This window comes from Otolemur garnettii, unplaced genomic scaffold (genome assembly GCF_000181295.1).
Source record: "Otolemur garnettii isolate 467f Iridium unplaced genomic scaffold, OtoGar3 scaffold00092, whole genome shotgun sequence".
NCBI lineage: Eukaryota > Metazoa > Chordata > Mammalia > Primates > Galagidae > Otolemur > Otolemur garnettii.
The window spans coordinates 5,336,772-5,352,663 of record NW_003852487.1 but is presented as its reverse complement, the minus strand read 5'-3'; the positions used below and the strand labels follow the sequence as shown (position 1 = coordinate 5,352,663).

General features: G+C 45.0%; 1 protein-coding gene across 1 annotated transcript in view; it reads left to right on the top strand.

Annotated features, from left to right (window-relative positions):
- DNAAF5 (dynein axonemal assembly factor 5) overlaps positions 1–12,339 on the top strand; it is a 45,410-nt gene extending 33,071 nt beyond the window's left edge. Inside the window, exons 9-13 of the mRNA XM_003795461.3 lie at positions 3,466–3,613; positions 4,353–4,503; positions 5,482–5,638; positions 9,034–9,225; positions 11,821–12,339. Of these exons, the coding sequence (XP_003795509.1) occupies positions 3,466–3,613; positions 4,353–4,503; positions 5,482–5,638; positions 9,034–9,225; positions 11,821–11,957 (785 nt within the window). The 3' untranslated portion in view covers positions 11,958–12,339. The remainder of the gene's footprint in view (positions 1–3,465; positions 3,614–4,352; positions 4,504–5,481; positions 5,639–9,033; positions 9,226–11,820) is intronic.
- Positions 12,340–15,892: the final 3,553 nt, after the last annotated feature.

Here is a 15,892-nt window from a genome sequence, read left to right as displayed (position 1 = left end):
GGGGTTTCTCATGCTTCAAAGATAACCATAAGAGCCCTCAGAAGAAGCTGTCAGCCTGGCTCTTCCTCTCAACTTAGGGACTTCAGGTTCCTCTCTATATTTAGGCCAAAAGATGTGTCTTCTTTCCAGTTGAAGATGTAGGGAGAGTTTAAAAAGTAGAAATGGCATCAGAAGTTGCAGGGTGTCTGTCCTGCCAAGGCCTTCAGGAGCATGGTGTCAGGACTAGTGGAAGAGAACCTCACCTCTCAGATCTGACCTTGAGTTAGGCACAGGTGTGTGTTTCCTCATGGCAAATGTGAGCAAGCACACTCTGAAGGGAGCCTGTGCCCAGAAAGGAGCTCACTCCCAAGTAAACAGCCCAGACAACAGATGGTGCCAACAGAGAGGGATCCATATCACTTGGGGGTGGCCCAGTCATATCTGTCCATCTTCCTCACCCTCGGGCCTGCAGGGAGGCAGTGCACATACAGGGGCATTTGTGGGGCATCTGGGACATCCTTATGTTGTGGTTCATTGAGGTTTATTGGAGGAGAGGTGGACAATCCTGCAGTGGGAATACAACCTATTTCAGGAGCTCTTGTGAGCATCAGTAGCACTGTTTGTGCAAATGTCTATGTTCATTATCTGGGCAGAAAAGCAAGACCCAATGGATGTCCAAGATTCCATAACAATGTTCAGACTCTGCACACAGCTGAGCAAACCTGGCCTCAGCTCGGCCTTAAAAACTCTGAACTTACCCTGCCTGTGGAAGATATTTCACTAGATATATTTCATTTTGAAAAGCAGTTCTTAAAAAACAACTGTAATTTTCAGAGTACTGATTTTCTAGCCCAGTGTAGGAAGCTGCTGCCCCGTGTGGTAGTGACTACAAACTACTGTGGTGTTGATACTGTCTAAACCATTTTAAACGATTGAGAAGACCAGGCAGGAGGATCACTTCAGGCCAAGAGCTCAGGAGCAGCCTGGGCAACATAGTAAGACCCCCATCTCTACAAAAAGTTTTAAATTTACTCGGGCATGATGATGTGTGCCCATAGTCCCAGCTACTCAGGAGGTTGAGACAAGAGGATCACTTGAAGTAAGGAGTTTGAGGTATGATTGTGCCACTGCATTCCAGCCTGAGTGACAGAGAGTGACAGAGTGAGAACCCATCTCTTACAAAAAAAAAATGTTTATAGCCAAGCATTGTGGCAGGCGCCTATAATCCCAGTTACTCGGGAAGCTAAGACAAGAGAATCACTTAAGCCCAAGAGTTTGAGGTTGCTGTGAGCTAAGACTTTATGGCACTCTACCAGGGACCTCAAACAAAAAAAAAGAAATGTTTGAGAAGAAGATTTGCTGCATCAGAAACAGCGTGTTCTGGCTCCGCCTGTGGCTCAAGTGGCTAAGGCGCCAGCCACATACACCCAAGGTGGCAAGTTCATATCCAGCCCAGGGTTCAAATCCAGCCAAACAACAATGATGGCTGCAACCAAAAAATAGTCAGGCGTTGTGGCAGGCGCCTGTGGTTCCAGCTACTTGGGAGGCCGAGGAATGAGACTCACTTGAGCCTAGGAGTTGGAGGTTGCTGTGAGCTGTGATGCCATGGCACTGTACCCAGGGGGACCACTTGAGGCTCTGTCTCAAAAAAAAAAGAAACAAACAGCCTGTTCTTTGGTCTTCTCCATACTGACTCAAGTCAGGAAGGCAAGCCCCGTTCTGATGAGGATAAAACCAAATGGAAGGGAAGAAGCCGCTCCAGGTAAATTCTGGTGTGTGGTTTGCGTATATTCTTTTTAATTTCCTAAAAGTGCTTTCACATCTTAAAATGCATTTACACCTTTCCCCTGAGCTCAGTTCAGAAGGGTTTCTGGGTGCCCCCCTCCCAGGGCTCTGCCCCTCAGGCCTCCTCTGCAGCTCCAACCTGCCTCTGGAGAGAGGATGCAGATGTGCTTGACCCCCATCAGTGTTAACATGTCCTGTGTCTGACCTGTAATGTTGAATATAATTGGCCCTTAGAGGCACCTGTTTTTTTATACCATAAGCAATGACTAAGCCCTATGTTTTTGAGGAATATATTTTCTCTTTATTAGGGAGAATTGTTTAACCCAGACTTTAAGTATTAAAAAGAATTTCTTTAGTCCCAGTTGTAAAGGATAGCTGGTGAAGTACACAGATTAAAATTGTTCTTTGCAAGAGGGGACTTATGACGTTGTTGGAACTCTTCCCTCTCATTTGTGATTGAGATGTTTCCACATTTGGTCTGTGCAGACAGAGGGTCTGAACAAACCGTGCACTCACTGTGCTGAGGGACCCACCTGTCAGCACAGCGGTACATTTTCACACCATGACTTCATTAATGCAGGTCCCCTCCTGGGCCCCCTTGTTCAGATTGCACGCATTGGAGGCACTAGGTTTTAGACACCAAGTCTTAAAGGAGTAAAGGTTTGAGTTGCTTGGCTTCTTCTCCAGCTTACTACAGACTTAGCAGAATGTGTCACAAAACAGAATGGTTTGAGAGTGGCTACTTGAAAATAGGAAGCTCTGCTTTTGGCACAGGCAAAGCAAAGAAGGTGTTTTATGGCCCGCAGTCTTGTGAATCACAGTTCTTGTCTAGACACCAGAGGCTGTTTCATTCCAGTCATGATGCAATGAGTTCCAAATACTAAACCCCACTACCTGTTTTTGAAATCTGCTTATAGCATGAGAAGAATTGCACCCACCCATTTCTTCCTCTTAATAATAAGGGTTTTTGTTTGTTTTTATGCAGCTCCGGCTCAAAGGGAGTAAAGGGGTGACAGCTGCAGAGTTTAATTTGAATAATTGATTTTGGTTATCTTTAAAATACTGCTTGACTTTAATCTTTTAAAAGAATTTGTAAAAGTATAAGAAAAACAAAAAAGTATGGTGGCACCTGTGGCTCAGTGGGTAGGGCACCGCAAGGGTGGTAGGTTCGAACCCAGCCCCGGCCAAACTGCAACCAAAAATAGCCGGGCATGTGGGGGGCGCCTGTAATCCCAGCTACTCAGGAGGCTGAAGCAAGAGAATCGCCTAAGCCCAGGGTCTGGAGGTTGCTGTGAGCTGTGAAGCCATGGCACTCTACCAAGGGCGATAAACTGAGACTCTGTCTCTTAAAAAAAAGAAAAAAGAAAAAAGGTTCACATATCTAATTATGGATAAGAGAGATTTTTGAGAGGTTAAAGTTCTCTCGGTTGCTTTTCTTTGGTTGTTATCTTAATGATCCAGAAAAGAAAGGAGTGTGATGTAGGAAAAGTTAACCAGGAATCGTGTGAATATGCTTGGGGTAGGCCATGCCTGGTGGTCTGTTCTGAGAGCACAGGCCTCCTTCAGGTCTGTAGAAGATTGCATATGCATGCCATGGAACCCAGTGCACACTCTGGAGGCCTGGCACACACCATGGAGTCCCAATGCATTGTGGAGCCCAGTGTATACACTCTGGCACTGGTGCTGCTATTTGTCTTCCAGGCCCTGCCCTTGGAGAGGCTCTGCAGCACGTGATCCCTACACTCAGGGCCTGCCTCCAGCCTGCCAGAGATCCCCAGATGCGCCTAAAGCTTTTCTCCATCTTGTCCAAGCTGCTGCTGAGAGCGAAGGACACTGTGGACTCCCAGGGGTAGGTCTGTTTCTGCATCTGTGTGGGCCCCAGTTACCTTCCCTCACCCCAAGGTCTGAGGTGGAAGCTTCTAGGTGGCTGCATCCAGTGGTGTGCCTGTCCTCACTGGAAAATAGCAAGATCGCCAGCAGTAAATGCACCACACAGAGCAACACTAAATCAGGGTCAGTATAATGTGGTCATTAAAATTCCATTGAATGAAAAAGTTTCAGGAAACATTAACTATTAATGGCTTATATATTAATTATCAGGTTTAAAAGCATTTTGGTACCTTTCAAACCTGACGGAATTGATTAAATCACTGTTGATGAGTAAAACCATGGAAATACTCTTCTATTACCTAAAATAACTTGTAGGTAGCATTAAAACATTAGGGCCTCTGGTTTTAAGGCTTTGCCATAAAAGAAAGGTACAGAGAAGCACCGGGAGAGAAGAGCAAGTACTGGCTGGAAACACCCAGAGCATGCCAGGACCAGTCCTCTGGGAGTGGGCTTCCGTGTATAGGAGAATACGGAGTTTCTGTGAGGCTGCTCTTGGGCCCTCCCCGTCATCCTGCTCACACCCCAGCCTATGGAGCACAGTGGGAGGTGGGGCCTGCTCAACTGGGTCTTGGGGTGGGGCATAGCTCCAGCAGCTTTTCATCTGGCTTTTCCCCTCAGCCCAGTTCCTTTCTCAAACTAAAATGTTTCCTCCAAAGAGTGTCTGCCCTGCTCATCTGCTCTCTGTGCCTTGGTTCCAGGCAGTTTCACAACTACCTTGAGACAGTGATTAAAGATGTCCTGGTCCCCAATCTGCAGTGGCATGCAGGCAGGACAGCCGCAGCCATCCGCACAGCTGCTGTGTCCTGCCTCTGGGCACTCACCAGCAGCGAGGTCCTGTCAGCCAAGCAGGTATGGTTCTGGGTGCATAGTCAGTGGAGTCGGGGCCTGCAGGCCTCTATGGCACCCCTAGCTGACAGTGCAGGAGGGGGCATGCACAAGCTCTCTGGGGCAGCAGCTCAGCCTCTACTTCTGGGAGCTGCACCAGCAGCAGACTGTACTCAACAGGCAGCAAGAGGGAGGAGGCAGGGGGCCTGCAGCTTGGCTGGGAGGGCAGGAGCGGAGACGCCAAGACTGCCAGTCAGTATTGACATCTTGTTTCCTTTGATAATCTTGGGGATTTGGTGAGGATTTGGTCTTCTTTCCTTAGGATTGCATATTGAATGTTCTTTATAAGACCAAGTTTTAATCACAGGATTCCAGCTGAAGAGGCCAGGGTCAGGCTTTCTGCATCATATTCATAAATTTCTCCCCCGATGCAGGAATTAGTACACAGGCTAGAAACGTGCTTAGACCTCCACATTTCTGCTTCTTTTTTGCTTGTGCCTTGGTATCATGAATGTGTGTTGTTGATGATAGAAGAGCCCCAGAGGCAGACGTGTGGCCAAGCACCTAGCAGTGTGTGAGCACTACCTCCTGACACACATGGCATTGCTCCTTGAGTCCAGTAGTCCAGAAGTATCATCAGATGTGCATTTGCACTGTATGTAGGTTTTGTGCCTAACTAGGGAGACCAAGTTAAATAAAAATTGTTCAAATCTGAATTTTAAAATCAAGAATCAAGGGCAGCACCTGTGGCTTAAAAGGGTAAGGCGCCAGTCCCATATGCTGGAGGTGGCAGGTTCAAACCCAGCCCTGGCCAAAAACTGCAAAAAAAAAAAATCAAGAATCAAATCTGTTTTCTAGATAAAGCATTCAAAAGAGTATTCTAAACTCCTTTATATTTGTCTCAAAACCAGGTCTTTTATAGGTAGGAGTACACAAACATTGCTCTTCATCCTTGAGATGGGCCTGACTGAATCACCTCTCCTGTGTGCTTACTCACTGCAGATTCAAGACATGCAAGGAACACTGATGTCTCACATTCTGACCACACTGGAGGAAGATTCTCAGATGACTCGATTAATTTCATGCCGTATTATTAATATATTTTTAAAAACGTCTGATGACACGATTGATCCAGATAAATTCATCAAGATTTATCCTGGTAGGACATTTTTTCCTTTTCAAAGCACATGTAAATAGAGTTGGCCCTCTGTATCCATTGGTTCCATTGGCATCTATGGATTGAGCCAACGTTGGATCAAAAATATTTAGAAAAAAAAAATTTCACAAAGTTTTAAAGAGTAAGGCTTGAACTAGCTGCACACTGTGTACTATGTGAGTACGTGCAAATAAAGTGATGTGTAGGTGTGGTATTAAATGTTATAAGTAATCTGGAGATGATTTAAAGCATATAGGAAAATGTGGTTATATGCAAATACTGAGCTTTGAGCATTTAGAGATTTGGGTATCCGTGGGGGGTCCTAGAATCAAGGACCCCAAGATATCAAGGACAATTGTATTTATGTTTCTCTCTCTCTCTCTCTCTCTCTCTCTCTTTTTTTTCTTAAGCAGGGTTCAAACTGAGCTTCAAATGCCATGGCCAGTCCTGGTGTGTTGGTCTGGCACTCTAACCACTGAGCTATGGCGCCCAGTTTACTTTTTACTTCTGGTTGAGTTGGGACTATGAGTCCAGACAAAGCTATGACATAAAATGTCAACAAATAGCATAACATAAGAAAATAAAGAAAACATCTTTCAGATTTCAGGAGTTACCCCTAGAGTTGGAGGAAGGGAGCATGTATAAGGCAGGGTGTCCTGCAGCTATAGGAATAGCCATATTTTTTCTTTGTTTCATTTTTTTGAGGGTTAGGGTCTTGCTATGCTGCCCATACTGGCCATGAACTCCTAGGCTCAAGCAGTCCTCCTGCCTTGGCCTCCCAAGTAGCTGGGATTACAGGCATGCTACAAAGCCAGGCTTGTTATTTTTTATTCATTTTTTTCTTTTGAGACAGTTGCAAGCTGTCACCATGGGTAGAGTGCCATGGTGTCACAGCTCACAGCAACCTCTAACTCTTGGGCATAAGCAATTCTTTTACCTCAGCCTCCCAAGTAGCTGGGACTATAGGTGCCCACAAATGCTGGGCTGTTTTTTTTGTTGCAGTTGTTATTTTTAGCTGACCCAGGCCGGGTTCGAACCAGCCAGCTTCAGCATATGTGGCTGGCGTCCTACCCACTGAGCTATGGGCACCACCCTATTTATTTCTTAAAACAGGACATAATGGCTCGGTGCCTGTGGCTCAAGCGGCTAAGGCGCCAGCCACATACACCTAAGGTGGCAGGTTCGAATCCCCAGCCTGGGCCCGCCAAACAATGATGGCTGCAACAAAAAAATGGCCAGGCATTGTGGCGGGCGCCTGTAGTCCCAGCTACTTGGGAGGCTGAGGCAGGAGACTCGCTTGAGCCCAGGAGTTGGAGGTTGTTGTGAGTATGATGCCATGGCACTCTACCCAGGGGGATAGCTTGAGGCTCCGTCTCAAAAAAAAAAAAAAAACAGGACATAACTATATAGATTTTCATTATCTATACTTTTTATATGCCAAAAATATTTAGTAATTTTTAAAAGATGGTGTTCGAGAATTCCTTGAAATGAAGACTAATCACTGGAATTTAAAACTAGAAGCATTGGATAAGCCCTAGACTGAATGTGGCCGAAAATGGAATTGGTGAATTGAACAGTAATTTTGAATTCACTGAGAACACAGTACAGAGGAAGATGAAAAGTGTGGAAGAGAAAGTAAGATGTGGAGCTTGGATCAAGGGGCATTTTCATGAGTCCCAGGAGAAGAGAGCAGAGGGATAGCAGAGGAATAACCATAGAAGAGACAGTGACTCCGAATTCCCAAAACTGAAGACAGATGTGAATTTTCAGATTCAAAGTACATGCTGAGCACTGCAGAGTCTGGGTGTCTTCCCACACATTCTCCCAAATTTGGTTTTTTGTTTTTATTTTTGTAACAACAAATGTCTTATTCCTACTATACTCTTTAAATTCTTTTTGAACAAGTTCCATCAATGTGATTTGTTGGCTGTCGGGATTGGTTGGGATTTCACCCACCTTTTAAAGTAAAAGCCACTGAAAAGATGCACATATTTGGGCATTTGTCCTATAGTTTATGGCAAATTCTATTGTAGTTATTTTCATTACAAATGGATTCCTCAGTAATCCCCCTTATTTTGCAATGCCAGTTCTGTGCTTCCCCAAGTGATGTGTTACCACTTGGCTAGACAGGGAGGAGTGCTCTGATGTATGAGCACAAATGCCCTGGACCTCCTGTGACAGGCCTATCAGCACCGACAGCAAGGCAGGCCCAACACAGTAGCCACTGAATGTGTCCAAGGTGATGACTGTTTACAAGGGATGACTCACACTGTTACAGAAGTGGACGTGCAGCTAGCCTTTCCTGTTTATAGCTAAGAGGCGGGACTGGCAGCCTAAACACAGTAGCAGAGCCTGGCTGCTGTGGTTCCAGGGTTGGCCTGAGCCGGTGGAAACACCCTCTTACTCACGCCCTGGGAGGAACATGTCCTTGTTCTTTCACTTTTATTAGTTGGCTGACATTGGACAAGACATGAGTTCCTTCATCTTTAAGGTGTTTGCAGTGACAGCGCTGCCTCACAGGGTACCTGAGCATCCAGTGAGGGTGCTCAGACAGTGCTCCATGGAGAGCTGGGTCTGCGATGACTTCTTTTCCTGTAACTTAAATCAGAGGTGGTGGCCAGAGGCCCAGCACCTTTCATGGAAGTTGTCTTGGTGGAACAAACTGACTTTGGGGGCCTTCATGCCTTTCAGTCAGCCAGGAACAGCCTGCTAAGGGCAGAGTGTGCCCTCTGAGCATGAAGGCATGCCCAGCCCAGCCCAGCCCTGTGCAGCTGCCAGTGTTCATCTTCTGACTCATTCGGTGGGCTCGATCTCTGACAATTTTCAAAAGATACACACTAGTGAGTGCCAAAGATTTTTTAAGATATGGGGGGAAAGCATAAATTTGATAAAAATCTTATCCAAGTCTAAGCAGATGGTTTGTGCCTATTATCCCAAGCACTCCGGGAGGCCAAGGCAAGAGGATCACTTGAGGCCAGCAACGTAGCAAGCCCCAGTTTCTATAAAACATAAAAATCTTATCTAGTAACTTAAAATTTCTACCCATCAGCAAGAATCACTCTGTTTCTAGCATTAGAATGGTCTTTTCATAGAGGCTCAGCAGAAATACAACTGACCGTAGCAAGTCAGCTATGAGCCCACTGTATAGGTTATTATACAGGCCACAGTAGGGCCTGGGTCACTGTCCTCCACCCTGTCTGCTGGGGCCCAGGAGTCCCACGAGACTGGGAGCACCTTGCATGTGGTCTCTAAGTGCATGGAAGTCTCCCCATGAGGGGTAGGTTTCCTGGGACCCAAGGTCAGGTGCCCACAGGCATGTGAAGGAATACCTTCAGTGGAAGTTTATACATGAAATATCTGCTCCAGGATTTATTCCTATCCTGGCCCCTTCTTTTCAGAACTCCTAAAACGTCTAGATGATGTCTCCAACGATGTTAGGATAGCAGCTGCCTCTGCCTTAATCACCTGGCTAAAGTGCATCAAAAGCACCAATGGCAAGTCATACTATCAAAGTAGCATTCAATACCTGTATAAAGAACTCCTCGTGTACCTTGATGATCCAGAAAGTGCCATTCAGGATGCAGTTTTAGGTAAGATTTCTTGTGACTTGTGCATAAGTCTGAAAACCTGTGCTGAGTGTGCCAATGGAGGTATTCATAGCTGAGCAATTTGAGCAGCTGGCAGGCAGCAGGTTCAGAGTTGCTGGTGCTCACTCAGCAGCCACACAGCACTCTCTCCCGAGAAACATCTTTCTTTGACGGTTGTAGCCACTAATACTGACTAAATAGAAATTAAAATTCAGAAATTTTTTAATACTATTAATTTGTTCAAAATAACAATAGTAAACCCATTAACACAACATGTGTTTTTGAAAAACGTGTTTTCCAAAACAGAGTAACACAAAGAGTAGCATTATATTATGCTTTTGCAAATCTCTTGGACATCTAGCTTGGTAGAAGACAGTCAGGTCTTGACATCATTGCCGCCTTTGTTCAGTCAGTTGTGAGACACATTGTTTTGGTTGAAATACATGAAAAGAACCTGCCCTCACCTCTGGCTTCACCCTGCCCTCACCTCTTGGAAAAGAGAAGAGATTTTAGTAGCCTTTCCTGGTACTTGTGGGTGTTCTTTGATGTTGTGTCGACAGTCACAGGCGAAGGTTCCCTGAAGTCTGCTTGCAGGACAGACTTGGAAACCACGTTGAGGACCCTTTTAGTGCTCATTTTGATAAAATTCACTGGTCCATCTCACACTTTGAACGTAGTGACTTTGCTTTTGTAATGTCATTTGAGAAACGTTATACATATCTTTCCAATGTGGATACATTTCACTGTGCAGTATCTAAAAAATCACATTCGTCAGCCTCAATCTCAGGAAAGAGTCTAACCTTATAGTGGCAAAGACATGTTTTTTATAATTCTGATTTTTTGCTTAAAAGTTTGAGTTTTATCCTTGGCCACAAATACTGTCAGTTGTTCTCCTTGGGGTGATAGACCCACTTGATTCATTTTCAAGAAAATGTTCTGCCAAATACTGGGTCTGCACAACCAGAGTTTGTTGTCAGCCAGCTGGGCTTCAAGGAAAAACAACACTCTGGAAGAGCTGCCAGCTCCGCTCCCAGCAGGCGCCTCGTGGCTGTACTTACCACATGCGTGCTGACGCCTGTGGGCCTGAGCCATCTTCTGCATCATTACTGCCAACGTGAGCACAGTCATGGGTACCTGTGAGTGTCACTACAAACATGGTTTCGGCCCCTGAGATCCTAAGAGCACACTTTGAGAACCTCTGCATTGACTCATGAGGTCAAGGTGTCTGCAAGTGAGTGAGTGCACCAGCACCCGGGATCATCCCGAGGCCTAACCAGTGCTCTCTGGGTAACAGGAAGTAGCTGGGAAGTAGAGACTCACTAGACACTGCTTAAAATGACAGTAGCAGCCAGTGCATAGGCCCAAAGTTGTGTCCAACTGCCTGGTAGACACCACTGCCCTCCCTATAGGGTCTCATGCCTCTCAGTGGCCATTGTCCTCTTCAAGCCTGAGGGCTGAGACTTAAGTCCTACTGGCCCCCATGTTCACACCTGTCTGCGGAGTCTGGTCATCTCCTCTCTGATCACTGTTGCTACCCTGACCTGCCCTCCTTGCCTCACCCAGCCCCGGTCAGAGCCACTTCCAGCCCCACAGCACCTACTGCCCACGTTGGCTCCTTTTTTCTCTAACATGTCACTGTGAACACTCAACACATTTGCCATCTTGATTCTGGTCATTAGCTGCTGCTCCCCAGGTAAACGTGAGCTCTATAGGATGGAGTTTTGTCTCCTGCTGCATCCACACTACCCGGCACACTGTATGTTACATGAATCAGCATCATGTTCACTTCATCATCAGCACTGTTCATTTTTCTTTTCTTTTCTTTTTTTTTTTTTTTTTGAGACAGAGTCTCACTCTATTGCCCTGGGTAAAGTGCTGTGGCGTCATAGCTCACAGCAACCTCAGACTCCTGGGTTTAAGGAGTCTCTTGCCTCAGGCTCACAAGTAGATAGGACTACAGGCATCTGCCACAACGCTTAGCTAGTTTTTCTATTTTTAGTAGATGGGGGGTGGTCTAGCTCTTGCTCAGGCTGATCTTGAACTCCCGAGCTCAAGCAATCTACCTGCCTTGGCCTCCCAGAGTGAGCCTTCTCCCAGCCTGTTCACCTTTCTAAGCCAATTTATTTATTAATACAGAAACTATTTCTGAGCCAAAAATGTAACTTAGGCTGGGCACAGTGGCTCATGCCTGTAATTCTAGCATCTTGGTAAGCCACGGCGGGTGGATCGCTTGAGCTCAGGAATTTAAGACGAACCTGAGCAAGAGTGAGACCCTGTTTCTACTACAAAGGAAAAAACTGAGGCAAGAAGATCACTTCAGCCCAAGAGTTTGAGGTTGCTGGGAGCTATGATGCCACAGCACTCTACCCAGTGTGACAAAGTAAGACTCTGTCTCAAAAAAAATAGACTGTGGGGGGTGTTTGAAAGGGTGCTTTCAAGTTTTATTCATATTATAACTATTATTACTGATCCAACAACATCAGGAAAATTGAAAATGCTTTTACAGATGTTTTAATTTTAATAGGAAGCTAATTTGCATATACCAGTAAGCTTGGTTTGATATTATCCCTTGCATAAAGGTGTTCTGCTGTTTTACAGAGGTCCTCAAAGAGGGCAGCACCCTGTTCCCGGATCTACTGGTAAGGGAGACTGAGGCTGTCCTCCACAAACACCGTTCAGCAGCCTACTGCGAGCAGCTGCTACAGCACGTGCAGGCTGTACCAGCCACACAGTGACCATCTCCGCTTCAGAGCCAGTGCTGCACACACATCCTTGCCTGTGCTGGAATTTGTGGCTTTTAAACCTCTTAAACAGGGTACCTTTTTGTCAACAGCCTAGGACGTTCATAGCAAGACTGACAGCAAGAAGAATGTGCTCCAGGGAACCTGCCTGCTGGGGTCCTAGGACAGCAGCCTCAGCGGGTTCTGTCATAATGTCTCACACTGAGAAGTCTCCCAAAAACCTACTGCTAATTAATTTGAAATTAAAAATCAAGATCTGCTGCTTATACTGGCAGCTACATCAGCTTCTTTTTTTTTTTTTTAAACTTTACATGTACTACTAGGTCAGTCCTGCTTAAATGCCCAAAAAAGTTCTTCACTATTTAACAAAAAAAAGAAGGGAAAGGCAAATCGTTTAAAAAGAAATTTCATCTTCCTTAGGTTTCTATTTCCTGAAATTTAATATTTCAGTGAACAGACTAAAAAAAAATTGGTATCTTAACAGTGAAATTTCAGTGAAATTTCTCCCTTAAATGTACTGTAACTTCCTAAGTTATATAGATATACGTGGTCATGGCATTTTTAAAAAATCAGTTCTAAATTGTTCGCTCTTCTACAAGTGGCAGTAAAGTGTGTTAAATTCCCTAGCACTTGCTACACCCAAGTGCCTAATCAATTTCGTTTTTTAAATGGATATTGTTACCATAAGCCATTATTTATATTAACACCAGGGGGAAATGCTGTGTATATTTTCTAACAATCAAATACTAACATTTATGCTTTCATGTTTGAAAATTTAATTAAAAATATTTATTTTAATTAATTTGTATGCTTGTTTTTATGGATTTGATAATTAATTAACATGTTGAGAAAACAGCTGATTTTTCCTTAGATTTAGCCTCACAGTGATCCCAGCTTTGAGAATTCTGGGCTGTGAGGACCCTGGGTTCCTCTGGGGGGGGGCCTGTCCAGTGTTCTTGTTGTGTTCTCTCTGGACACCAGGTGGCAGGAGTTCCAAAAAGTTAGGGCAGTCACCACGGGTCTTGTTTTCTCAGGGTTGGCAGAAGCAGAAGAAAATCCCCGTATAAGTGGACCTGTGTAGTTCAGACCTCTGTTGTTTAAAAGTCAACTGTAGGCCGGGTGTGGTGGCTTACGTCTGTAATCCTAGCACTCTGGGAGGCCAAGGCAAGTGGATTGCTTGAGCTCAGGAGTTTGAGACCAGCCTGAACAAGAGTGAGACCCCAATTTTACTAAAAATAGAAAAATTACCTGGGCATTGTGGCAGGCACCTGTAGTGCCAGCTACTCAGGAGGCTCAGGTAAGAAGGATCACCTGAGCCCAGGGAGTATTCAACCCAGGGCAACAGAGTGAGAATCTGTCTTAAATAAATAAAGTCAACTGTACTAAAAATGTGCTTATTTGAAGTTCTTATTATAATTTACTAATAACTGCAGCAATTGTTTTGATTAGAACTTAGACCAACAAAAGATTTCACTGGGTGTCCTTTATCACTGACATGGTGCAGAATGGCCGGTGTATGGTCTTAAGAAAAGGCAGAGTAACTTCTAATGTGTGATTAGTATTCCTAAATTCTCCACAGGCAGTACCTGGCCTCCCTTGACTGTGTGCAGTGGGTAGGTGGTGCCCATGGCCCCAGGACCCAGCAGTCAATGGTGAGTGACAGAAGGAGGGATGTGGCTATGTACACAGGGAACTTTCCACTCCACAGTGGCAGCCCCTGATCTTGCCCTTAACGTTCACAGGAACTTCACAGTGGTAATAAGCGCCTTTATTTCATCAAATGTGGACATAGGCGCAGGCAAGGCCTACACTGGGGCATCATTGCTGCACTGTCCCCCGCAGAGCCCATTTGTGCAGCCCGATGTGTGTACTCACTGAAGCCACAACTTCCAGCAGCCTCAGCCTGGTAAGCTCGAATGTCTGTTACTGGGAGGCTTAGAGAAAGTGCTCATGTTCCACCCCAACTCTCTGCCCCTACATGGCTCAGAGGCTTGTCCCCTATTTACATTTGCCACTGTCACTGCCTCTCCTCACTCTCAATCTGAGCCTGAACTGTCAGGCTGCTTTTTGAAAACAGAAATATGAAGAAACAAAGTCTTAAAGGATGAAAGCGCCAGCAATGAGGCCAGGAAGAGAACACCCAGACTTGTGAATAGATTCTTCTGTCTATAGTTACCACTTCTCGTATTTGTTGTCAGCCAAGCATGGGGCACTCCCTTCCTTGTCTCTTCAAATTACACTTTCCAAGACATTAAGAAAAGCCTTGAATAGCTGCCTAGGCACAAATGAGCAAGGGTTTTTGCTCTTGGAACAGGTTGTAGGCCTATAGGTCAGGCCAGCTCCTGGAGCCATCATACGCTTATAGGAAGAGGCTCAGACCCTTTGGGTACAAGGCCAAGGACATGTCCAGGTCAAAGAAAGGAGACAGGGGGCAACTGCAGTCTCCCTGAGGGATACCAGACACAGTCCACAACAGCACTGCCTATGGCCTCCTGAGATGCTTTGAAAACTATAATGAAGTACGGAAAAGAAAAGATAAGGTATTTATAATCTACCACCCTTCACTACGTCTGACATCACATAGGCAATGCCTTGACCTCTGAATGACGTTGGCTATTTAGAGAATCCTAGGGCCAGGCACTGTGGCTCATGCCTATAATCCCAGCACTCTGGGAGGCCAAGACAGGTAGATCATTTGAACTCAAGAGTTGGAGACCAGCCCGAGCAAAAGCAAGATCTGGTCTTTAGTAAATAAAAAATAAGCGGACATTGTAGTGGATACCTGTAGTCCCAGCGGCAGAGGCTGAGGCAAGAGGATTGCGCCCAACAGTTTGAGATTGCTGTGAGCTATGACACCACAGCGTGACAGAGTAAGACTGTCTTTAAAAAAAAAAAAAAAAAGTATCTTGGAAAATGGGAAACAGGAAGAGAAATATATCTTTTTTTTTTTTGGCCGGGACTGGGTTTGAACCCACCACCCCTAGCATATGGGACTGGCACCCTACCCTTTTGAGCCACAGGCACTGCCCAGAGAAATATATCTTTAGAGAAAATGTAGCTAAGTTCCCAGGTTGGTCAGAAGGCAGCTGATAGAAAGGCCTGCAGGAAAGGGACACCACACTCTTAATCCTGCCTGAAAGTGGCTGCCTCTGAGAACACACAGTCTCAGCCTTTGCTGATGATTGTTTTAACAGCTTTAATATTTTTCATTGTGAAAAAAATTCACACAAAGCCCGCACATACACAAATAGAGGAAATAGTATAATGAACTTCCTTAGACCTATCATTAGATCCATCATTGCTCCAATGATTTAAAAAGTAGCACAGTAGCTTTGCCTGTTAGAATTCCACACAGAAGAGATTATATGCACTCCTTTACATCTATCTTGTTTAATTCAGCCTAACATCTGTGAGAGCCATCATTGCTACAGGGTCCATTAGCCATTTGATTGCAATACAGTATTCTTGCAAATGGATATACTGCAGTTTGTTTATCCATTCATTATTGTTGATGGACATTTGGGGTATTTCCAGCTTGGGACTAGAATAAAGCTTCTATGTACACTTGGGTACAAATCTTAGCATTTTCATTTCTCAACAAGACAACTTTTGATAAACCTTTTGTTTGACATCCTGAACATCCTTCCTAGGACAGAGGTTCTCTATACAGAAGAAACAGTTGTGCTGACTTGTGAGCTATCTTAGCATCACTCAGTGTCACTTAGGTTTCTGATTACAGATTATCTTGGCTGAGTTGTATCTTTGAGCAGGTAATACATACACTAGAAAGTAAATTCTGAAGTACCAAAGGCAAAGACTGAACTCCTACAGGTGCCTGCCACAATGCCCAGCTAATTTTTCTTTTCTTTTCTTTTCTTTTTTTTTTTTTTTGAGACAGAGCCTCAAGCTGTCTCCCTGGGTAGAGTGCC